Source organism: Rhinopithecus roxellana, chromosome 6 (genome assembly GCF_007565055.1).
Source record: "Rhinopithecus roxellana isolate Shanxi Qingling chromosome 6, ASM756505v1, whole genome shotgun sequence".
Lineage (NCBI taxonomy): Eukaryota > Metazoa > Chordata > Mammalia > Primates > Cercopithecidae > Rhinopithecus > Rhinopithecus roxellana.
Genome location: NC_044554.1, coordinates 52,654,581 through 52,680,082, shown reverse-complemented (window position 1 = coordinate 52,680,082; position 25,502 = coordinate 52,654,581). Strand labels below are relative to the sequence as shown.

The 25,502-nt window shown below is 47.4% G+C and overlaps 1 protein-coding gene across 1 annotated transcript; it reads left to right on the top strand.

Moving 5' to 3' along the window:
* Nucleotides 1–740: 740 nt before the first annotated feature.
* Nucleotides 741–22,472, top strand: RAB19 (RAB19, member RAS oncogene family). The gene is made up of 5 exons (XM_010356276.2): nucleotides 741–807; nucleotides 930–1,078; nucleotides 5,445–5,668; nucleotides 9,433–9,616; nucleotides 21,665–22,472. The coding sequence occupies exons 3-5, from the start codon at nucleotides 5,468–5,470 to the stop codon at nucleotides 21,931–21,933; spliced, it is 654 nt and encodes a 217-aa protein (XP_010354578.1). The 5' UTR covers nucleotides 741–807; nucleotides 930–1,078; nucleotides 5,445–5,467; the 3' UTR covers nucleotides 21,934–22,472.
* The last annotated feature ends 3,030 nt before the right edge of the window (nucleotides 22,473–25,502 follow it).

The window sequence follows — 25,502 nt, the reverse complement described above, 5'->3', positions numbered from 1 at the left end:
ATGTTGGCCAGGCTGGTCTCGAACTCCTGACCTTAGGTGATCTGCCCACCTCAGCCTCCCAAAGTGCTGGGATTACAGGCATGAGCCACCACGCCTGGTCAAACCCAGGAGTTTCAAACCACCATGGGCAACATAGGGAGACCCCATCTCTAAAAATTAAATAAATAATAAGCGGGCATGGTGGTGTATGACTGTAGTCCCAGCTACTTGGGAGGCTGAAGTGGGAGGCTTCCTTGAGCCTGGGATGTTGTGGCTGCAGTGAACCATGATCACACCTCTGCACTCCAGCCTGGGCCACAGAGCAAGACCCTGTCTCTAAAAAATATGCATATATATAATAAAATAAATTACTTAAGATCTATATCCTCCTTTAGTTGATATTCTCTCAGCTAACAACCCCCAGGCCAGCTGTAGTCCCAGATACTCAGGAGGCTGAGGCAGGAGGATTATTGAGCCCAGGAGGCTGAGGCTGCAGTGAGCCATGATGGTGCCACTGCACTTCAGCCTGGGTGACAGAGTGAGACCTTGTCTCAAAAAAAAAATTTTTTTTACATCACCCAGTACAATATGCACATGTACAACTGACCCAAACATTTTGCAAAACAGTCACTGTTACTACATGAGATACATTCTGAAATTTTTTCCTAACAAGGGACACCAGGACAAATTGAGAGCAAAGGACGCAAGAGCACACAAGAGAAGATAAGTAGAAGAAAGGAGCAGGGGCAGCATCGTATGGGCCAGCGCTGGTTGAATTTGCTGGCTCTTCCTTCCCATGAGGGCTTTCTGCTAGGCCGGCAAAGGCTGGTGAGAAAGCCGGTTCTGCGCTCTGCCCTGTGCTGGCCACTTTCACCTGGCGCTTTGTACCCTGCGGCAGCCCTGGGCTCAGGGCAGGTGGGAGGGATTGTACTTTCCTTTCACTTTCTCAGGACGCCAAACCTGACACCTGGGGCCAGAACTACACTTCCCACCAAGCAGCGAGGCAGGAGGAAGAAGGGGGCACTGAGGGCTGAAAAGGAAAACCAGAAGAAAGAGAAAACATTACCTGCTGACCAGCAGAGGTGAGAGAGCTGGACAGGTAAGTGACAGGTGAACCAGGAAGGCTAAGGTTGCGGGATGCCGGCGGGAGGACATCATCGGGGTGGACGCTGCTGTGTCTCCCGGCAAGGGTTGTAAGCTAAATGAAAGGGGGCTTTCGTGGAAACCCTGAGGACTCCGGAGGGTGGGGGGAGACATGGAAGTAAAGTCTCAGCTCAAGTTACAGTGATAAGACCAAGACACCGGAAGTGGAATGGCTGTCTTTAGTTGAAAAGTCAGACAGGAAAATGTGGTTTGCTTGTGTCTGTTGTCTGCTGGATCATCTACCCATATTGATTTCAGAGAGGTCCAAGAAAGGTATGGGATCCTTCTTCATCGCCTTAAAGCCCTGGGTTTTTGCATGCAGATTGGACACTTGAGTGCATTTTACCTTGTGTGATGAGACAGACTGTCCTTGTCTATGACTTCAGAGAAAACCAGGGTAAAACAGAGAAGTGAAGAAGGATGTCACAAGGCAGGGGCAATTTGCAGCACATCAGATGTGATCATTAAGTGGGATCAGGTTTCAGTTACTTTTAGAGCTATTGGATGAGGAGTCCGAACACACTCTCATGAAGAACAGTTAAAGAAGATGGGGATATTCTCCTCGGGGGGATATTCTTGCTGCTTCAAATATCTGATGGGCTGTCATGTGGAACAGGAATGTGATGTGTCTTGGCAGAGTAAGGATAGCACTGAGCTAGACAGATGGAAACCTCATGGAGGGAGGTATCAATCCCACAGAAGTGAGAACTGCCCAGTGTAAAATGGAAATTTTTCAGGAGGTAGTCAGTTCCTTGTGATCAGAGATATTTAAGCATGGGTGGACATTTAAGCCACGGATGCTGATGGTAGGAGTAAAGTTTCAGGTAGGTGACTTGTTCAATTGGTGTTTTCCAAACCTGGCTTGTCATCAGAATCATCTGGGGAAGAGACAGCATGAGAGAGAAGAGGGGAGGGTAGGGGAGGGAAGAGAGAGAGAGGTTTTGGGTTTTGTGTTTTTGTTTGTTTGTTTGCGTTTTGAAATGGAGTTTCACTCTTGTTGCCCAGGCTGGACTGCAATGGTGCGATCTTGGCTCACTGCAACCTCTGCCCTCTGGGTTCAAGCCATTCTCCTGCCTTAGCCTCCCATGTAGCTGGGATTATAGGTGCATGACACCACACCCGGCTAATTTTTTGTATTTTTAGTAGAGATGGGGTTTCACCATGTTGGCCAGGCTGATCTTGAACTCCTGACCTCAAGTGATCCACCTGCCTCAGCCTCCCAAATTGCTGGGATTACAGGTGTGAGCCACTGCACCCGGCCTATTTCTTATGATTTTAATAAAGATGGGCAGGGGGGTGGGGGGCCGGTGGGGAGTCTCATTATGTTGACCAGACTACTTTCAACCTCCTGTCATCAAGTGATCCTTCTGCCTTGGCCTCACAAAGTGCTGGGATTACAGGCATGAGCGACTGCACCTGGCACAGTAAACATATTTTTTTTTTTTTTTTTTTTTTTGAGACGGAGTCTCGCTCTGTCGCCCAGGCTGGAGTGCAGTGGCCGGATCTCGGCTCACTGCAAGCTCCGCCTCCCGGGTTTACACCATTCTCCTGCCTCAGCCTCCCAAGTAGCTGGGACTACAGGTGCCTGTCACCTCGCCCGGCTAATTTTTTTTTTTTTTTGTATTTTTTAGTAGAGACAGAGTTTCACTGTGTTAGCCAGGATGGTCTCGATCTCCTGACCTCATGATCCGCCCGTCTCGGCCTCCCAAAGTGCTGGGATTACAGGCTTGAGCCACCGCGCCCAACCAGTAAACATATTTTAAAGTTAAAAACACAAAACACAAAACCTGGCCCGGTGCAGTTTTGAGATCATACCACTGCACTCCAACCTGAGTGATAGAGCAAGACTCTGTCTCAAAAAAAAAAAAAAGAAAAAGAAAAAGAATACTAAGAAATAATTTTTAGGCCGGGTGCGGTGGCTCAAGCCTGTAATCCCAGCACTTTGGGAGGCCGAGATGGGCGGATCACGAGGTCAGGAGATCGAGACCATCCTGGCTAACACGGTGAAACCCCGTCTCTACTAAAAATACAAAAAACTAGCCGGGCGAGGTGGCGGCACCTGTAGTCCAGCTACTCCGGAGGCTGAGGCAGGAGAATGGCGTGAACCCGGGAGGCGGAGCTTGCAGTGAGCTGAGATCTGGCCACTGCACTCCAGCCTGGGTGACAGAGCGAGACTCCGTCTCAAAAAAAAAAAAAAAAAAAAAAATAGCCGGGCGCGGTGGCTCAAGCCTGTAATCCCAGCACTTTGGGAGGCCGAGACGGGCGGATCATGAGGTCAGGAGATCGAGACCATCCTGGCTAATACGGTGAAACCCCGTCTCTACTAAAAAATACAAAAAAAAAAACTAGCCGGGCGACGAGGCGGGCGCCTGTAGTCCCAGCTACTCGGGAGGCTGAGACAGGAGAATGGCGTGAACCCGGGAGGCGGAGCTTGCAGTGAGCGGAGAGCCGGCCACTGCACTCCAGCCTGGGCGGCAGAGCAAGACTCCGTCTCAAAAAAAAAAAAAAAAAAATAATAATAATAATAATAATAATAATTTTTAAAAGAACAAGGTAAAATTAGTTTAGCAAGTCTGGGATGAGCTCCGAAAATATATTTTTTTCAATGATATTCCCAGATAATTCTGACCATCAGTTAGTTTGTGAAACACTGTCATTAGAAACCTTTATTTTCCAACCAGACACAGTGGCTCATGCCTGTAATCTCAACACTTTGGGAGGCCGAGGTGGGCAGATCACCTGAGGTCAGATGACTGGAGTTCATAACCAGCCTGCTCAACATCGTGAAACCCCGTGTCGACTAAAAATACAAAAATTAGCTGAGCCTGGTGGCAGGTGCCTATAATCCCAGCTACTTGGGAGGCTGAGGCAAGAGAATCGCTTGAACCAGGGAGGCCAAGGTTGCAGTGAGCCAAGATCACACCATTGCAATCCAGCCTGGGCAAGAAGAGTGAAACTCTGTCTCAAAAAAAAAAAGAAGGAAATGTATATTTTTCAATGATACTCGCAGATAATTCTGATAATCATTTAGTTTGTGAAACACTATCATTAGAAACCTTAATTTTCCGGCAGTGCGTGGTGACTCAGGCCTGTAATCCCGGCACTTTGGGAGGCTGAGGTGGGTAAATCACTTGAGGTCAGGCATTCGAGACCAGCCTGACCAACATGGTGAAACCCTGTCTCTACTAAAAATACAAAAATTAGCTGGGTGTGGTGGTGCAGGTCTATAGTCCCAGCTACTCGGGAGGCTGAGGCAGGAGAATCATTTGAACTGGAAGGCAGAGGTCGCAGTGCGCTGAGATTGCACTCCAGCCTGGGCGACAGAGCAAGACTCTGTCTCAAAAAAAAAAGAAAAAGAAAAAAAAAAACCTTTGGTAAAACATGCCATAACCAGCCTTTGGTAAAATATGCCATAACATTATAGCCATGATTTTAATTTTGAATATTCTCAAAATCCTAATTTCCTGGTTGAAAAAATTAGGCTCCAAACAAGACAAAAAGGCCATGTCACTCTTCTCCAAGTTGACTTACCAATCACCGCTTATCAATCCTTGTTGTTGGCTGCCTGGATGGTCAACATTTTTGTTTTTGGTTTTTCTTTGAGATGGAGTTTCACTCTTGTTGCCCAGGCTGGAGTGCAATGGCGTGATCTCAGCTCACTGCAACCTCCGCCTCCTGGGTTCAAGGGATTCTCCTGCCTCAGCCTCCCAAGTAGCTAGAATTACAGGCATGAGCCACCACACCCAGCTGATTTTACATTTTTAGTAAAGACGGGGTTTCTCCATGTTGTTCAGGCTTGTCTCGAACTCCCAACCTCAGGTGATCCACCCACCTCAGCCTCCCAAAGCACTGGGATTGCAGGCATGAGCCACCGTGCCTGGCCTGGATGGTCAGCCTTATAGCAGTTGGGAGTCTTTCTCCCCAGGTAAAATTGACACTGGTGGGACGTCCAATGGCAGGTGAGTCACTGCTGTAGGCATTTCCTCTGCCATCCTCCTGCTCTCCAGGCACTCTGATGGAGCATGTGGCACCTCATCTCTAGGCCTAGGATATATCACTGCTTTTCTCTGATGGTGTTGACCGTCCACTGGACCCACCAGAGAATGGCAGTAGAAACTCTTTATTCCAAGAGCACCCCTAAAGTAAGATCAACACATGTAAGGCAGATGTCCGCTTATGGGGGCAACTCCTCTGTGCCTAACTACCATCATTAGCATCATCTTCTCACAAGGATGTAGCGCTGTGAAGGTAATGACCTCCCTCCATCTTGTCTTGTACTGGATCCCCAGTTCCTGGTGCTGAATTCCATCCTTTCTACCTAGCTCTATTCTAGGTGGCAAGAATCATGCACTTCTCCAGCTCAGCCAGGGCAGCAGATGAGAACTTTGACTATTTGTTCAAGATTATCCTCATTGGGGATTCCAATGTGGGGAAGACGTGTGTGGTGCAGCATTTCAAGTCTGGAGTCTACACGGAGACGCAGCAGAACACGATTGGAGTGGACTTTACCGTGCGCTCCCTTGATATTGATGGCAAGAAAGTGAAGGTCAGAGGGCACTGGGACGGGACTGATTCCACCTTTTTTTTTTTTTTTTTTTTTTTGAGACAAAATCTTGCTCCGTTGCCCAAGCTGGAGTGCAGTGGTGCCATCTTGGCTTACTGCAAGCTCCACCTCCCAGGTTCACGCCATTCTCCTGTCTCAGCCTCCCAAGTAGCTGGGAGTACAGGTGCCCACCACCATGCGTGGCTAATTTTTTTTTTTTTTTTTTTTTTTTTTTTTTGTATTTTTAGTAGAGACAGGGTTTCACTGCGTTAGCCAGGATGGTCTGGATCTCCTGACCTCGTGATCTGCCCGCCTCGGCCTCCCAAAGTGCTGGGATTACAGGTGTGAGCCACTGCACCCAGCCAGTTCCACTTCTTTTAGCCAGAATTCGCAACAACAAAGCACATGTCTGAGCAATAAAATATTTCAATACAAAACATAAAATCATACAAATAGTGGAAGAAAACATGGGAGTATTTATTTTTCTCATCATGGAATGGGAAAATCAGGCTTTAAATGAGACACGAATCCAGAAGCTGATAAAAAAAATACTGCTGAATCTAACTATGAAGGCCAAATTCATACATTTCTCTAACTATATAAAGGTCAAATTTGCTTTTTTTTTTTTTTTTTCTTTTGGCAGGGGGAGGGGATAGACAGGGTTTTTTGTTTTTGTTTTTTTGAGGCAGAGTCTCACTCCGTCACCCATGCTGGAGTACAGGAGCGCAATTTCAGCTCACTGCAATCTCTGCCTCCTGGGCTCAAGCAATTCTCATGCCTCAGCATTCCAAGTAGCTGGATTTACAGGTGCACACCACCACGCCTGGCTAAGTTTTGTATTTTTAGTAGAGATAGGGTTTCACTATGCTGGCCAGACTGGTCTCAAACTCCTGACCTCAAGTGATCGACCCGCCTCTACCTCCCAAAGTGCTGGGATTACAGGTGTGAGCTACCACACCCAGCCTGAGACAGGGTCTTGTTCTGTCACCCAGCCTAAAGTGCAGTGGCATGATCACAGCTCACTCCAGCCTCCATCTCCCTGGCTCAAGCCATCCTCTCACCTCAGCCTCCTGAATAGCTGGGACCACAGGTGCACCCCATCACGCCCAACTCATTTTTTAAATTTGTTGTAGAGATGGGATTTTCCTGTGTTGCTCAGGCCAGTCTCAAACTCCAGGGCTCAAATCCTCCCACTTCACCCTCCCAAAGTGCTGGGATTACAGGCATGAGCCACCATGCCTGGCCTTAAAAGGTCAAATTTTCTAGCGGCCAGGCAAGGTGGCTCACACTTGTAATCCTAGCACTTTGGGAGTCCAAGGCGGGTGGATCACTTGAGGTCAGGAGTTCAAGACCAGCCTGGCCAACATGTTGAAACCCTGTCTCTACTAAAAATACAAAAACTAGCCAGGCGTGGTGGTGGGCGCCTGTAGTCCCAGCTACTCAGGAGGCTGAGGCACGAGAATCTCTCAAACCTGGGAGGCAGAGGTTACAGTGAGCCGAGATCATACCGCTGGACTCCAGCCTAGGCGACAGAGTCTCAAAAAAAAAAGAGGTCAAATTTTCTATGTACTCAAAAATGCCATAAACTGCCAGGCACGGTGGCTCATGCCTGTAATCCCAGCACTTTTGGAGGCCGAGGCAGGAGGATTACCCAAGGTCAGGAGTTCAAGACCAGCCTGGCCAATGTGGTGAAAACCTATCTCTACTAAAAATACAAAAAATTAACTGGGCATGGTGGCACACACCTGTAATCCCAGCTGCTCGGGAGGCTTGAGGCATGAAAATTACTTGAACCCAGGAGACAGAGGTTGCAGTGAGCCCACATCACACCATTGCACTCCAGCCTGGGAGTCAGCAAGACTCTATCTCAAAAAGATAAAATAATAAATAAAAATTTTAAAAATTTGGCCGGGCGCGGTGGCTCAAGCCTGTAATCCCAGCACTTTGGGAGGCCGAGGCGGGCGGATCACGAGGTCAGGAGATCGAGACCATCCTGGCTAACACAGTGAAACCCCGTCTCTACTAAAAAATACAAAAAACTAGCCGGGCGAGGTAGCGGCGCCTGTAGTCCCAGCTACTCGGGAGGCTGAGGCAGGAGAATGGCGTAAACCCGGGAGGCGGAGCTTGCAGTGAGCTGAGATCCGGCCACAGCACTCCAGCCCGGGTGACAGAGCGAGACTCCGTCTCAAAAAAAAAAAAAAAAAAAAAAAAAAAAAAAAAATTTTTTAAATTTAAAAATACCTCAAAGAAATCAACAGAAAGGGCTAGATGAAGCAAGTAACAAAATCTCATTAATTATTAAATCTGGATGATAGGTGTATGAGGGGTTTTTTTTATTTTTTTTTGAGACAGGGTCTCACTCTGTTGCCCAGATGGAGGGCAGTGGCGCATGATCTCAGCTCACTACAGCCTCGACCTCCTGTGCTCAAGGGATCCTCCTGCCTCAGTCTCCCAAGTAGCTGGGACTACAGGCATGTGCTGCCATGCCCAGCTAATTTTTGTATGTTTCATAGAGATGGGGTTTCACCATATTGCCAGGCTGGTCTCAAACCCCTGAGCTTAAGCAATCCGCCACCTCAGCCTCCCAAAGTGCTGGGATCATAGGCATGAGCCGCTGCACCCAGCCTCATTTTTCTATTATCTCTAGCTTTGGTGTATGGTTTGCAAACTTTCTCTAAAAAATAAATTTTATATAAATAGTATGAGAATATGAAGAAATTGTTACCCTCAGACACGGTGAGAGGCTGTGTGAATTGGTGCTGCCGCTTGGGTGGCTAATTTGGGAGGCATTATTGTGAGGACATTCCAGACATGAACAGCTTGAGTGTTCCTTTAAAATCAAAACAGTTCGGCCAATATTATCACCTTTGCCAGTGTTCAGATCCATGGGCAGCCTCAAAAGATGAGCCCCCAAATCTGGACCATGTGATGAATCAGGTGAAAAGGCAAAGAACACAAGACCCCAGGATAAAATAGGTCTGCCTCTCTGACAGCAGCATCCCTTCAATCAGGGCTGTCCAAGCTTCTGGTTTTCCTGGGCCATGTTGGAAGAAGAATTGTCTTGGGCCACACATAAATTACACTAACACTAATGATACCTGATGAGCTAAAAAAAAAAAAAAAAAAATTGCAAAAAGATCGCATAATATTTTAAGAAAGTTTAAAAATTTGTGTTGGGCCACATCCCAACCTGTCCTGGGCCAAATGTGTCCCGCGGGTTGCAGGATGGACAAGTTTGTCTTAGATGGTCTTTCCCCAGCCAAGGAGCATACCCAAGTCATCCAGTGAAAAATTTAAAGAATAGATTCCTGCATCCTACTCTAGATCTGCTGGGTCTGAATATCTAGAAGTGAGACCCAGAAAACTTTTTTTTTTTTTTTTTTTTTTTTTTTTTGAGATGGAGTCTCGCTCTGTCGCCCAGGCTGGAGTGCAGTGGCTGGATCTCAGCTCACTGCAAGCTCCGTCTCCCGGGTTTACGCCATTCTCCTGCCTCAGCCTCCCAAGTAGCTGGGACTATAGGCGCCCGCCACCTCGCCCGGCTAGTTTTTTGTATTTTTTAGTAGAGACGGGGTTTCACCGGGTTAGCCAGGATGGTCTCGATCTCCTGACCTTGTGATCCGCCCGTCTCGGCCTCCCAAAGTGCTGGGATTACAGGCTTGAGCCACCGCGCCCGGCCGAAAACTGTGTTTTTAAGATGATGTAGGAAAAGGAGTTCCCATTACCTGTGGGAACCCCTGATTTGGACTCCCCTTCCTGTCCTTCTCCAGATGCAGGTGTGGGACACAGCTGGCCAGGAGCGCTTTCGCACCATCACCCAAAGCTACTACCGCAGTGCCCATGCGGCCATCATCGCCTATGACCTCACCCGGCGGTCCACGTTTGAGTCAGTCCCTCACTGGATTCATGAGATAGAGAAATATGGAGCTGCAAATTTGGTCATTATGCTGATTGGTATGGCATTTTTAAAGTTTTTAACTTTAGTTTACTCTCCTCTGAGGATGCTCAGCTTTCTTTTTTTTTATTATTTTTTATTTTTATTTATTTATTTTTTTGAGACAGAGTCTCGCTCTGTCGCCCAGGCTGAAGTGCAGTGGCCAGATCTCAGCTCACTGCAAGCTCCGCCTCCTGGGTTTTACGCCATTCTCCTGCCTCAGCCTCCCAAGTAGCTGGGACTACAGGCGCCCACTACCTTGCCTGGCTAGTTTTTGTATTTTTTAGTACAGACGGGATTTCATCGTGTTAGCCAGGATGGTCTCGATCTCCTGACCTCGTGATCCGCCCGTCTCAGCCTCCCAAAGTGCTGGGATTACAGGCTTGAGCCACCGCGCCCGGCGATGCTCAGCTTTCTGCGTGTTTCTGATGGCAGTGGAAAATGAAATCTTAAATGTGCAAGTGATGGATAGGGCCTCAGAAAGTGCCTTTAAACTGGATCCCACCATGCCCAGTCCTTTTTTTTTTTTTTCAATTTTTGTAAAGATGGGGTTTTGCCTTGTTGCCCAGGCTGGTCTTGAACTCCTGGGCTCAAGTGATCCTCCTGCCTGGCCCTCCCAAAGTGCTGGGATTACGGCATGAGCCACTGTGCCTGGCCCTTTATTTTTATTTTTGACAATCTCTACTGCAGAGTGAACAGGTGAGTTTTGTTTTTTACTTGTTTATGGGAATCTAGTAGGTATATATATTATATATATATTTATTTATTGGGTACAAGTGGGTTTTTTTGTTTGTTTGTTTGTTTGTTTGCTTTTGAGACGGAGTCTTGCTCTGTCGCCCGAGCTGGAGTGCAGTGGCCAGATCTCAGCTCACTGCAAGCTCTGCCTCCCGGGTTTACGCCATTCTCCTGCCTCAGCCTCCCGAGTAGCTGGGACTACAGGTGCCGCCACCTCGCCCGGCTAGTTTTTTGTATTTTTAGTAGAGACGGGGTTTCACCGTGTTAGCCAGGATAGTCTCGATCTCCTGACCTCGTGATCCGCCCGTCTCGGCCTCCCAAAGTGCTGGGATTACAGGCTTGAGCCACCACACCCGGCCTGTTTGTTTTTGAGACGGAGTCTTGTGCTGTCACCCAGTCTCGAGTGCAGTGGCGTGATCTCAGCTCATTGCAAGCTCCACCTCCCGGGTTCATGCCATTCTCCTGCCTCAGCCTCCGGAGTACCTGGGACTACAGGCGCCTGCCACCACGCCTGGCTAATTTTTTTGTATTTTTAGTAGAAACGGGGTTTCACCATGTTAGCCAGAATGGTCTCGATCTGCTTACCTCCTGATCTGCCCGCCTCGGCCTCCCAAAGTGCTGGGATTACAGGCATGGGCCACCGCTCCCGGCCACAAGTGGATTTTTAAAAAGAAAAAAGAAGAGTCAATTTATAAGTGTTTACCAATAATTTACATTAAAATACATAAACTAGGTGGGGCGCAGTGGCTCATGCCTGTAATCCCAGCACTTTGGAGGGCGAGGCAGGTAAATTGCTTGAGCCCAGGAGATCGAGACCAGCCTGAGCAACATGGCAAAACCTTGTCTCTACAAAAAATAAAAAAAAATTAGCTGAGTGTGGTGGTGTGCACCTGCAGTCCCAGCTACTCAGGAGGCTGAGGAGGGAGGATTGCTTGAGCCCAGCAGGCAGAGGTTGCAGTGAGCTGAGATTATACCATTGCACTCCATATGGGTATCCAGTTTTCCCAGCACCATCTATTGAAGAGACTGTCCTTTCTCCAACATGTGTTCTTAGCACCTTTGTTGAAAGTGACTTTATTGTAGATGTATGGATTTATTTCTGGATTCCGTATTGTGTTCCATTGGTCTATGTGTCTGTTTTTATCAGTACCACACTGTTTTGGTTACTATAATTCTATAGTATAATTTGAAATAAGGCAATGTGATTCCTCGAGGTTGGTTCTTTTTGCTCAGGATATCTTTGGCTATTCTGAGTCTTTCATGCTTCCATATAAATTTTAGGATAATCTTTTCTATTTCTGTGATGAATGTCTTTGGGCCAGGTGTGGTGGTTCATGCCTGTAATCCCAGCACTTTGGGAAGCTGAGGCAGGAAGATAGCTTGAGACCATCCTGGTCAACATAGTGAGACTTCATCTCTACAAAAACTAAAACAAAATAAAATAGTGGGATGTGGTGGCACAGGCCTATAGTCCCAGCTACTTGGGAGGTTGGGGTGGGGGGATCACTTGAGCCCAGGAATTTGAGGCTGCAGGGAGCTGTGATCATACCACTGTACTCCAGCCTGGGTGAGAAGGCAAAACCTTGTCTCTTAAAAATAAATAAATAAATAAATAAATAATAAAAGGAAACAGTTATGTCCTAGTAGAACAAAGATGGGAGAGCTGTGCCATGGCATACAAAGGGCCGGAGTGGACAGGCAGGTGCAGCCCATGCCCTCCAGGGGCAGAAGGAAACCCAGCAATGGTGACTCCTAGAGAAGGGCGGCACACGCATCTCACTTGAGAATGAAGCAGTTCTAAGCTATGTGCGGTTTCCCCAGGAATGTGGACCAGATCTACCTTTTTATTAAGGTCATGCATCTCCAGGACACAATGGAGGCAGTTCTTCCTCAGGGCTGAAGGGAAAGCTGTCCAACCTCAGGTGCCACCCTCTGTGCTACCTTCTCTCTTTTTGAGACGGAGTCTTGCTCTGTTGCCCAGGCTGGAGTGCAGTGGCATGACCTTGACTCACTGCAATCTCCGCTTCTCAGGTTCAAGCAATTCTCCTGCCTCAGCCTCCCAAGTAACTGGGATTACAGGCTCCCACCACCACCCTTAGCTAATGTTTGTATTTTTAGTAGAGACAGGATTTCACCATGTTGGCCAGGCTGGTCTGGAACTCCCGACCTCAGGTGATCCACCCACCTCAGGCTACCAAAGTGCTGGGATTACAGGCATGAGCCACCACACCTGGCCCCTCTGTGCTGTCTTTGAAGGCAGCTCCCTATCTCCAGCCCACAAGCCCCCAGCTGCCTCTCCCTCAGCCAGCTCCATCTTTAACTAGTCGCTCTGTGAAACAGATGCATCAGAGAAGGGTGACAGATGCCAGGATGTCGCAGGATTTCCAGGAGTCTCAGAATGTTCTCTTGGTATTTTTACCCTAGTCTGTCTTTCATAACAATCATCTCTGCCTCACTTCTTCCTCGGTTCTAAAAATGTCCCCAAAGATGACCTGGAGTGTTGCAGTCTCTCAGTTTATAAAGTGTCCATGTCAGAGGGCTGACACAGGGGCCTTCCTGTTTTCTGTACGTGGCCTCCCCACCTGAATCCAGAAAAATTTATGTCATCCCTCACGGAAGTGTCCCTCACACAGGTGCTTCTTTCTGTCTCAGAAGTTTATCCCCAGCTCCTTGAAGCCACTTCATCAGCACAGGAAAGACCCCAGTGTCAGTGGTTGATTGCATGTTGATTGGTACAGCTCTTCCTCCTCTAGCTGGCCACAGGGGGCCCGGATCCTCCTAATGGCACCATGTAAAACCCTCAAAGGCCTCCGTTTCCCTTAGAATAATGCACATATTCCTGAACATGGTTCATAAGGTACTTCAGGTCTCAGCCCTGCTTTCTTCTGGGCATGGCTGGCTTCCCATCTTTCTCCCACCCCCACTCCATCGCAGCAAGGGCTTTAGGAGGTGACCTCATTTATGTATGTATTTATTTATTTATTTTTAATTTTTTTTTGAGATAGGGTCTTGCTCTGTTGCCCAGGCTGGAGTGCAGTGGTGCAATCTCGGCTCACTGCAACCTCTGCCACCAGGGTTCAAGTGATTCTCCTGCCTCAGCCTCCCAAGCAGATGGGATTACAGGCACCTGCCACCATGCCTGGGTAATTTTTGTATTTTTAATACAGACAGAGTTTCACCGTGCTGGACAGACTGGTCTCAAACTCCTAACCTCAAGTGATCCATCCGCCTCTGCCTCCCAAAGTGCTGGGATTATAGGGAGCTGACCTTTTTTTATAGGTTATCCTGGATGCTCTGTCTCATAACTTCCTTCAGCATCTGATATTTGTCCCTCTAAGGATCTTAACCAAACCTTCCGCTTAAAGTCCTGTTATATTTACAGGTCCACAGTCACTCAACAAAATATTTTTCAAATATTTTTCAAATATTTCAGAGTTCAGAATTTGTCAGATTTTAGAAAAGTGTACTCTGTGTTACATAACACCCTCAGCAGGGTCTGGGCCAATGCCCCATGGCCAAATACATTACTATTTATGCAGTCAAATGTATAAATAGTCATACAGAACAGGTTGAATAAAATCTTCAAGGCCGGGCACAGTGGCTCACACCTATAATCCCAGCACTTTGGGAGGCCGAGGCGGGCGGATCACTTGAGGTCAGGAGTTTGAGACCAGCCTGGCCAACATGGTGAAACCCCGGCTCTATTAAAAATACAAAAAAAATCAGCCAGGCATGGTGGTGAGTGCCTGTAGTCCCAGCTACTTGGGAGGCTGAGGCATGAGAATCTCTTGAACCCAGGAGGCGGAGGTTGCAGTGAGCCAAGAGCACACCACTGCACTCCAGCCTGGGTGACACAGTGAGACCCTGTCTCAAAAAAAAAAAAAGAATATTACCAGACCGCTCTCCACCCCCACCAGCTTTCACTTCGTTACTCCCTACTCCTTCTGCCCCAAAGGCAAGTGCTTTTATGATAAATACTTCTTTGCTTTTTTCTTTTTTAATCATTTTACTACCTAAGCCCACATCCCTAAATACTGCAGTTTTGTTTTGCTTTTTTTTTTTTTTTTTTTTTTTTGAGATGGAGTCTCGCTCTCTCACCCAGGCTGGAGTGCAGTGGCCGGATCTCAGCTCACTGCAAGCTCCGCCTCCCGGGTTTACGCCATTTTCCTGCCTCAGCCTCCCGAGTAGCTGGGACTACAGGCGCCCGCCACCTCACCCGGCTAGTTTTTTGTATTTTTTAGTAAAGACGGGGTTTCACCGTGTTAGCCAGGATGGTCTTGATCTCCTGACCTCGTGATCCGCCCGTCTCGGCCTCCCAAAGTGCTGGGATTACAGGCTTGAGCCGCCGCGCCCGGCCTGCTTTTTTTTTTTTTTTTTGAGATGGAGTCTCACTCCATTGTCCAGGCCGGAGTGCAGTGCCATGATCTCGGCTCACTGCAAACTCTGCCTCCCAAGTTCAAGCGATTCTTATGCCTCAGACTCCCAAGTAGCTGGGATTACAGGCAGGTGCCACCATGCCCAGCTGATTTTTGTATTTTTAGTACTTACAGGTTTTACTATGTTGGCCAGGCTGGTCTTGAACTCCCGACCTCAAGTGATCCACCCATCTCAGCCTCCCAAAGTGCTGGGATTACAGGCATGATCCACCATGCCTCATCTTGTTTTGCTATTGTTTTGTACGTTATATATAAACAAAATCATACCTTTTTGCCTAAGTTTATTTCCCTCGATATTGTTTATGAGTTTCATCCATTGTTGCATGTGGCTGTAATCTATTCTTTTGTATAATTTGTATACTATTCCTTTGCAAGAACACCCTACAGAGTATTTCTCTGTTCTGTTGGCAATGGACATTTGAGTTGTTTCTAGTTTAGGGCAACTAGGAAAATAATGCTGCTCTGAGCATTCTGGTACATGTTTATTGATGCCGATGGGCACACGGCTCTGCTGGGTAATACCCAGGAAAAAAATTGCATGGTCATGCCGCTCTAGATAATCTCAAACCACTTGCAGAGTTGTTGTTCTAGTCTATACTCCCATCAGCAGCGTGCCCAGGTTCCAACTGTTCTACATCCTCACCAACATTTGGTGCTGTTAGTCCTTTTACTTCCATGCATCCTGAGAAGTGTGTCATGAGATCACTAGTGTTTTCCATTTGCACTTCCCTGTCTATTAATGAGATTGAACACCTTTCAGAGGTGTGTTAGCTATTTGGATATCCTCTGTTGTGAAATACTTTTCAAGTCCAAGTCCCATTTTTCTGTTTGTTATCTTTTTCTTGTTAATTCCTAAGAGTAGCTTATATCTTCTGAAAATGAGTCTGTGTCAGTGTGGGTCCTCCAGGAAGCAGATGTTGGGACAGGATAAGATAGACATGCAAGAGATTTATTGGGAGAAACAGCAGTGAGGGATAAAGAAGAAGGAGCAGGGCTGGGCACGATGGCTCATGCCTGTAATCCCAGCACTTTGGGAGGCCGAGGCAGGTGGATCACCTGAGGTCAGGAGTTCGAGACCAGCCTGTCCAACATGGTGAAACCTCGTCTCTACTAAAAATACAAAAAATAGCTGCGTGTGGTGGCAGGCGACTGTAATCCCAGCTGCTCAGGAGGCTGAGGCAGGAGAATCGCTTGAACCTGGGAGGCAGAGGTTGCAGTGAGCTGAGATTGTACCATTGCACTCCAGCCTGGGGGCAACAGAGTGAGACTCCATCTCAAAAAAAAAAAAAAGAAGGAGCAGAAGGAGGAGGCAGGGAGTCTTCTATGAGATGTAGACCTGCCCCTGGGAAGGAGTGAACGGAGGAAGGACAACTTGGTAGGTAGAATGAGTCTTAGACTAAGCTCAACTCGAAGAAAGTTTATTTTTCAGGCGATGGGGTGCTCAAAAGCCAAGGTTGCCTGATAGAGGAGTCGAATCCTGCATCTTCCAGCATGGTTGTGCATGAGTGCCTGCACGGTACAGGGGATGGGGTGCTATCCCCCCGGGGCACTGCACTAGGGTCCTGCTGGACTATCTGTCACCTGCATTCCCTGCACTAGGCTGTCTTGAAGGAGGCCCCAGCCATTGTCAGTTACATGTGTTGCAAACATCATCTTCTACCCTGTGGAGTAACCTTTCCCTGTCTCTTCTTAAAAATACCTGAAGGAAGGAACATTTTGGTTTTTTTATGTTTTATTTTTTATAGATAGGGTCCAACTCTGTCACCCAGGCTGGAGTGCAATAGTGCCATCCTAGCTTACTGCAGCTTCGAACTCCTGGGCTGAAGTAATCCTCCTGCCTCAATCTTCCAAGTAGCTGGGACGACAGGTGCATTCCACCATGTCCAGTTAGGTTTTGTTTTGGTTTTGGTTTTCTTTTTTCTTTTTCTTTTTTTTTTTGAGGCAGAGTCTCGAACTGTGACCCAGGCTGGGGTTCAGTGGCCCAATCTTGTCTCACTGCAACCTCCACCTCCTGGGTTCAAGCGAGTCTCATGCCTCAACCTCCCAAGTAGCTGGGATTACAGGCATGTGCCACTACACCCAGCTAATTTTTGTATTATGAGTAAAGATGGGGTTTTGCCGTGTTGGCCAAGCTGGTCTCAAACTCCTGGCCTCAAGTAATCCACCAGCCTCAGCCTCCCAAAGTGCTGAGATTAGAGATGTGAGGCACCATGCCCAACCCCAGCTAGTTTTTTTTATGTTTTGTAGAGATGGAGCCTTGCTGTATAGCCCAGACTGGTCTTGAATTCCTGGGCTCAAGTGATCCTCTTGCCTCAGCTTCCCAAACCACTGGGATTACAGGCATGAACTACTATACCCAGCCTTTTCCTCTCTTGATGGTGTGTTTTGGTGAACAGATCCTCTTAATTTTAATATATTTCAATCTATTGATCTTTTCTTTAATAATGATTGCTTCCTGTGTCCTATTTAGGAAATTTTTTCTTAATTGAAATCATCAAGATTATATTACCTTTTAAAGTTTAATCGATTAATTATTATCATTACTCTGCCTTTTACATTTAGATCTGTGATCTACCTGTAATTGATTTTTTGTGTATGGTGAAAGGTATGGGTCAAAACTTTTTCATATAAAGATCTAATTGTCTCGGTACAGTTTACTAAAAAGGCAACCTTGGCCAGGCACAGTGGTTAACGCCTGTAATCCCAACACTTTGGGAGGCCGAGGTGGGCTGATCACCTGAAGTCAGGAGTTCAAGACCAGCCTGGCCAACATGGTAAAACTCCATCTCTACTAGAAAAATACAAAAATTAGCTGGGTGTTGTGGTGGGTGCCTGTAATCTCAGCTACTTGGGAGGCAGAGGCAGGAGAATCACTTGAACCTGCGAAGTGGAGGTTGCAGTGAGCCGACATCGTGCCACTGCACTCCAGCCTGGACAACAGAGTGAGACTCTGTCTCAAAAAAAAAAAAAAAAAAAGGGCAGCCTTTTCCACTGCTCTGTGGCACCATCTTTTTGTAGAGTACACCATTTATACATGAGTTTGCTTCTGAGCTGTTTTTCCTCTCCATTGATCTTATTCATTCATGCTCTTGGGAGTGAAAATATCTTCAATATTACAATGGTTTATGACCCTCCAAAGGGCCATACACAGTACATCTGTGGTATTAAATTTTCATAGGCCATGATCACTCCACTGAACTCCAGCCTGGGCAACAAAGTGAGACCCTGTCACACACACACAAACAAAACAAAACAAAACAAAACAAAAAATTTGCCATGTGTGGTGGTGTGTGCCTATAGTCCTAGCTATTTGAGAGGCTGATTGCTTGAGCCCAGAACATTAACGTTGCAGTGAGCTATGACCATGCTACTGCACTCCAGCCCAGGTGACAGGACATGACCCTGTCTCAAAAAAAAATGAATAAAGGCCAGGCACAGTAGCTCATGCCTGTAAGCCCAGCACTTCGGGAGGCCGAGGCGGGTGGAACACTTGAGGTCAGGAGTTCAAGACCAGCCTGGCAAACATGGTGAAACCCTGTCTTTCCAAAAAATACAAAAATTAGCCAGGCATGGGGGTGCACACCTGTAATCCCAGTACTCGAGAGGCTGAGGCAGGAGAATCGCTTGAATCTGGGAGGTGGAGGTTGCAGTGAGCCAAGATCGCACCACTGCACTCCATCCTAGGCGACAGAGCAAGGCTGTGCTCAAATTAATAAATAAATAAGGTGGATGGTTAAACAAATATTGGTCCTTGGCTGGGTGTGGTGGCTCACGCCTGTAATCCCAACATGTAGGGAGGCCAAGGTGGGCAGATCACCTGAGGTCAGGAGTTCAGGCCAGCCTTGCCAACATGGTGAAACCCCGTCTCTACTAAAAATACAAAAATTAGCTGGGCATGGTGGTGCACTCCTGGAGTCCCAGCTACTTAAGAGGTAGAGGCAGGAGAATCCAGCCTGGGCAACAGAGAGACTATGTTTAAAAAAAAAACAAACCACAAATGTTGGTCCATGCATATTATTGAATACTACTCAGCAGTGAAAACCATTAGTGGTATGCAGAAAACAAACTACTGATTTATACAACAACTTGAATGGATCTCAAAGGAATTATGCTGAGTGAAAAAAAGACAATCTCAGAAGGTTGCGTATATGAATCCATTTATATAATATTCTGGAACTAGAAGAGATTGGTGGTTAGCAGGGGCGGAGGACCGGGGGTGGTGAGAGTTATAAAGGAATAATATGAAAGAGAGCTTTGTGAGAATGGAGCTGTTCAGTGCTTTGACTGTAGTGGTGATTAAAGGAATCTACGCATGTGATCAAATTGTGTATAATTATAAACATACACACAAATAAGTGCGTGGGACATTTATTCATTTCATAACAAGAAATCTTTTTATTTTTTATTTTTTAGAAAGAATTTTGTTCTTGTTGCCCAGGCTGGAGCGCAGTGGCATGATCTTAGTTCACTGCAACCTCTGCCTCCCAGGTTCAAGTGATTCTCCTGCCTCAGCCTCCTGAGTAGCTGGGATTATAGGTGCATGCCACTACACCCAGCTAATTTTTTGTATTTTTAGCAGAGACAGGGTTTTTACCATGTTGGCCAGGCGGGTCTCGAATTCCTGACCTCAGGTGATCCACCCACCTTGGCCTCCCATAGTGCAGGGATTACAGGTGTGAGCCACTGCGCCTGGCCAAGAAATTGTTTTTTTTTTTTTTTTTTGTTTGTTTTTTTTTTTGAGATGGTGTTTCACTGTTGTCGCCCAGGCTGGAGTGCAATGGTGCGATATCAGCTCACTGCAACCTCTGCCTCCTGGGTTCAGGTGATTCTCCTGCTTCAGCTTCCCAAGTAGCTGGGACTACAGGCATCCACCACCACACCCAGCTAATTTTGTATTTTTAGTAGAGATGGGGTTTCGCCATGTTGGTCAGGCTGGTCTCAAACTTCTGACCTCAGGTGATCCACCTGCCTCGGCTTCCCAAAGTGCAGGGATTACAGGCATGAGCCATCAAGCCTGGCCTCATGACAAGAAATCTGATTAAAGTCTGTGGATAGCACCCATGTCAGTTTCCTGGTATTGATAATGTGCTATATTTATACAAGATATTACCATTGGGGGAAACTGGGTGAAGGGTAAACTGGACCCCCCCTTTCTCTCTCTCTATATATATGTATATATATGTATAGATATGTGTATATATATGTATATATGTATAGATATGTGTGTATATATACATATGTGTGTATATATGTGTATATATATACACATGTCTATAATATATACATATATAATGACTTCCCGTATATCTATAATTGTTTCAAAATAAAAGGCTTAAACATGTTTTATGGAAGAAGGGGGAAGTAGGGAAAAAAATCTCTACAGAGGCTCCTGTGGGGACAGTAATGAAAACCAGGTTGAGAAACACTAGTCTAGCTTGTCTTAATTACTACAGTTTTATAATAAATCTTGATGTCTGGTAGAACAAATCCTGTGGGAAAGTAATTTTATCTTTAGATTCCTCCCTCAGGGAAACCAAGGCAAACTTTTATTGTATGTAAATTATAGCTTTCTCAGAAAGTCCTTTAGGCCAGGCGTGGTGGCTCATGCCTATAATCCCAGCACTTTGGGAGGCCAAGGCGGGCAGATCACTGGAGGCCAGGAGTTCAAGACCAGCCTGGCCAATATGGTGAAACCTTGTCTCTACTGAAAATACAAAAATTAGCCAGGCATGGTAGCACTAGCCTGTAATCCCAGCTACTCAGGAGTCTGAGGCACAAGAATAGTTTGAACCTGGGAGGCAAAGGTAGCAGTGAGCCGAGACAGCACCACTGTACTCCAGCCTGAGTGACAGAGCGAGACTACATCTCAGAAAAAAAAAAAGAAAGTCTTCCATTATGCACCTCCAATCCAGCAAATCCTGATCACAGTCTACTCAGCTAAATGAGCCCTGTCTCACATAGCATCCAACACTCTGCTGTTTGAGGGGGGGAAAAAAAGAGTAAAAAGAGGAGCAAGGGCTGGGTGCAGTGGCTCACACCTGTAATCCCAGCACTTTGGGAGGCCGAGGCAGGAGATCACCTGAGGTCAGGAGTTCAAGACCAGCCTGGCCAATATGGCGAAACCCCATCTCTACTAAAAATACAAAACTAGCCGGGCATGGTGGCAGGTGCCTGTAATTCCAGCTGCTTGGGAGGTTGAGGCAGGGGAATTGCTTGAACCCAGGAGATGGAGGTTGCAGTGAGCCAAGATTCTGCCATTGCACTCCAGCCTAGGCGACAAATTGTGTATAATTATACACAATTTGATCACATGCATAGATTCCTTTAATCACCACCACAGTCAGATTGCACTCCAGCCTGGGCGACAGCCTACACTCCACCTTGAGACAAGAGTGAAACTCCGTCTCAAAAAAAACAAAAGAAACAAGCAAACAAAACAAAGTGCCCTCAATGACCGTTTGTGAATGAGTGCATGCATGCCTATTGAAGAACTAAAATGTTATTTGTAAAGTTCATCTTGAAAGAAACCAGATTTTTTTTTTTTTTTTTTTTTTTTTTTGAGACAGAGTCTCACTCTGTCGCCCAGGCTGGAGTGCAGTGGCCGGATCTCAGCTCACTGCAAGCCCCGCCTCCCGGGTTCGCGCCATTCTCCTGCCTCAGCCTCCCGAGTAGCTGGGACTACAGGCCCCCACCACCTCGCCCAGCTAGTTTTTTGTATTTTTTTTTAGTAGAGACGGGGTTTCACCGTGTTAGCCAGGATGGTCTCGATCTCCTGACCTTGTGATCCACCCGTCTCGGCCTCCCAAAGTGCTGGGATTACAAGCTTGAGCCACCGCGCCCGGCCAGAAACCAGATTAAGTTATTCAATGGAATATCTGCTTATCTTTTTCCTTCCAGGAAATAAATGTGACCTCTGGGAAAAGCGGCATGTCCTGTTCGAAGATGCCTGCACACTGGCTGAGAAGTATGGCCTCCTGGCCGTTTTGGAGACATCTGCCAAAGAATCCAAGAACATAGACGAAGTCTTCGTGCTCATGGCCAAGGAGCTGATCGCCCGCAACAGCCTGCACCTATATGGGGAGAGTGCCCTGAACAGCCTCCCACTGGACTCCAGCCCCGTTCTCATGGCCCAGGGTCCAACTGAAAAGACCCACTGCACTTGCTAAGATGTTTGCAAAGCCAGTCACACACACCAAAGAGGCCGCCTCTGAAACTAAAGGTAGCCAGGATACCGTAGTGTTGCCCCAGTGGCACTTTAGACCCCAGCGTGGACTTGCCGCTCACCCCTAATCCTCCCAGTCTGGATGGGTCACGCTTCTCCCTTGACTCACACCACAGGTCATAGCTGCTGACTCTCAGGAAAACCAGCACCATTGTTTTCACTGACTCTTGACTCCTGGAGAAAGCAGGACTTCAGGCCAGGAGAGGGAGGACGAATTGTACTCTTCTCCCCTTTCACTTTTCTGTCTCCCCAACGCTTCTGCTGCTTTCTACTGAATTTTATTTCTTGCTTGAAGAAGAGCGTAGTAAAGGAGAGGAGGGAGGCGAAACAGCAAGAGAGAGAAGAGGCTGTTTGGAACATTCTGGAGCAGTTTGAAACAGCTCAGGCAGGGAGAATGAAACAAAAGCCTGCAATAAGAAACCAGAGGCCGGCGCGGTGGCTCAAGCCTGTGATCCCAGCACTTTGGGAGGCCGAGACGGGTGGATCACGAGGTCAGAAGATCGAAACCATCCTGGCTAACACAGTGAAACCCCGTCTCTACTAAAAATACAAAAAACTAGCCGGGCGAGGTGGCGGCACCTGTAGTCCCAGCTACTCGGGAGGCTGAGGCAGGAGAATGGCGTGAACCTGGGAGGCGGAGCTTGCAGTGAGCTGAGATCTGGCCACTGCACTCTAGTCTGGGTGACAGAGCGAGACTCCATCTCAAAAAAAAAAAAAAAAAAAAAAAAAGAAACCAGAATGCTGCTATCATTTTGTTCCTGACATTCACACCTCAGGTCTTCACTTTGGGGAGCAAAGCCTTTTAGCAGAAATACCAGAAGTACCATCTTGCCAAATGGTCAGGAACTGTCTGATGGAGATGGAACTGGAATTCACTCTATTCTAGCAGGGGTCCCTTGGCCACCCACCTGGGATAGGGGACACACCTACAATTTTTTTTTCTTTCTTTTCTTTTTTTTTTTTTTCTTTGAGACAGGGTCATACTCTGTCACCCAGGCTGGAGTACAGTGGTGGGATCTTAGCTCACTGCAACCTCCGCATTCTGGGTTCAAGAGATTCTCCCACTTCAGTCTCCCAAGTGGCTGGGACTACAGGCACACGCCACCACACCTGGCTAATTTTTGTACTTGTAGAGACGAGGTTTCACCATGTTGCTCAGGCTGATCTTGAACTCCTGAGCTCAAGTGATCTGCCCACATTAGCTTCCCAAAGTGCTGGGATTATAGGCATGAGCCACCACACCAGATCTTCTTCTTCTTCTTCTTTTTTTTTTTTTTTTTTGAGACTGAGTCTTACTCTGTCACCCAGGCTGGAATGCAGGGGTGCGATCTCCGCTCACTGCAACCTCAACCTCCACCTCCTGGGTTCAAGCGAGTCTCCTGCCTCAGCCTCCCAAGTAGCTGGGACTATAGGCGCCCACCACCACGCCCAGGTAATTTTTTTTTTGTATTTTTAGTACAGACTGGGTTTCACTATGTTGGCCAGGCTGGTCTTGAACTCCTGACCTCGTGATCCACTTGTCTCGGCCTCCCAAAGTGCTGGGATTACGGGCATGAGCCACCATGCCCGGCCTTTTTTTTTTTTTTTTTTTTTTTTTTTTTTTGAGACGGAGTTTCACTCTTGTTGCCCAGGCTGGAGTGAAATGATGTGATCTCGGCTCACTGCAACCTCCCCCTTCCAGATTCAAGCGATTCTCCTGCCTCAACTCCCTAGTATCTGGGATTACAGGCGCCCGCCACCACGCCTAGCTAATTTTTGTATTTTTAGTAGAGATGGGGTTTCACCATGTTAGCCAGGCTGGTCTCGAACTCCTGACCTCGTGATCCACCCGTCTCGGCCTCCCAAAGTGCTGGGATTACAGGCGTGAACTGCTGCACCCAGTCTTTTTTCTTTTTTTTTAATTGTAGAAATGAAGTCTTGCTCTGTTGCCCAGGCTGGTCTCCAATTCCTGAGCTCACAGGATTCTCCCACCTCAGCCTCCCAAAAAGCTGGGATTACAGGCGTCAGCCACCATGCCTGGCCCAATTTCTTTCTAGAACCCCAAATCATCTGCCAGATCAGAAGTCATTTTGAATTAAAATTAAATTGGTTCATAGATGAACATCAAGCCAGCGTTGTATTGCTCCTTCTGTAAGATGTGGCCAGAGAGCAGCTGGTGCCTTCTGGAATGTAGTAACCCCGGATTTCAGAACTAAACATGTAAGAGGAGGCTGGAAGGCACCAGGTGCCCCTCGTTTCCAGGACTGTGTTAGGGGACATCAGGGCAAGCAGCAGGAGCAGGCCAGGGAGCCCTTCCAGGGTCCCAGGGAACTGTGGACACTCACCTAGGGCTTCTGGAGGGCAAACACCACTTATGACTGCAGCTGCCACTTACTGAGCTGCTTCTTGTGGCCAGAAGTTGTGTGAGGTCTGTGGGAAGTGAATGGTCCCCTTGGTTTGTGATGTCAGTGGAGGGGAAAGAGGTACCAGCTGCATTCTGCTGCTCCTCTTTTTTTTTTTTTTTTTTTTTTTGAGATGGAGTCTTGCTCTGTCACCCAGGCTGGAGTGCAATGGGGCGATCTCAGCTCACTGCAACCTCCAACTCCCAGGTTCAAGTGATTCTCCTGCCTCGGCCTCCTGAGTAGCTGAGATTACAGGGGTAGACCACCACACCTGGCTAATTTTTGTATTTTTAGTAGAGACAGGGTTTCACCATGTCGGTCAGGCTGGTCTTGAACTCCTGACCTCAGGTGATCCACCCGCCTCAGCCTCCCAAAGTGCTGGAATTACAGGCTTGAGCCACTGCGCCCAGCCTGCTACTCTTAACATCCTTGGACTTTCTCTCATCCAGCAGTAGCTCTCAGTCCCCCCTTTCCCTGCTCCACTCTTTTTCTTTTCTTTTCTTTTTTTCTTTTCTGAAACAGTGTCTTGCTCTGTTGCCCAAGTTGGAGTGCAGTGGCATGATCTCGGCTCACTGCAAGCTCTGCCTCCCAGGTTCAAGCGATTCTCCTGCCTCAGCCTCCTGAGTAGCTCGGACTATAGGCATGTGCCACCACACCCGGCTAATTTTTTGTATTTTTAGTAGAGATGGGGTTTCACCATGTTAGCCAGGATGGCCTCGATCTCCTGACCTCGTGATCCGACCCCTCGGCCTCCCAAAGTGCTGGGATTACAGGTGTGAGCCTCTGTGCCCAGCCCTTTTTTTTTTTTTTTTTTTTTTTTTTTGAGATTGGGTTTTGCTCTTGTTGCCCAGGCTGGCGTGCAATGGCACGATCTGGCTCCCTGCAACGTCTGCCTCCTGGGATCAAGTGATTCTCCTGCCTCAGCCTCCCGAGTAGCTGGGATTACAGGCGTGTGCCACCACACCTGGCTAATTTTGTATTTTTAGTAGAGACAGTGTTTCTCCATGTTGGTCAGGCTGGTCCCGAACTCCCGACCTCAGGTGATCCGCCTGACTTGGCCTACGAAAGCGCTGGGATTACAGGCATGAGCCACTGCACCCGGCCCCCTGCTCCACTCTTAGCATCTGAGTAT

Bases quoted from the DNA above. Each gene is read 5' to 3' on its own strand.
- RAB19 (XM_010356276.2), top strand. From the start codon at position 5,468: ATGCACTTCTCCAGCTCAGCCAGGGCAGCAGATGAGAACTTTGACTAT. The intron at 5,669-9,432 runs GTCAGAGGGCAC...GTCCTTCTCCAG, and splicing joins TTGATGGCAAGAAAGTGAAG to ATGCAGGTGTGGGACACAGC. The intron at 9,617-21,664 runs GTATGGCATTTT...TTTTCCTTCCAG, and splicing joins TTTGGTCATTATGCTGATTG to GAAATAAATGTGACCTCTGG.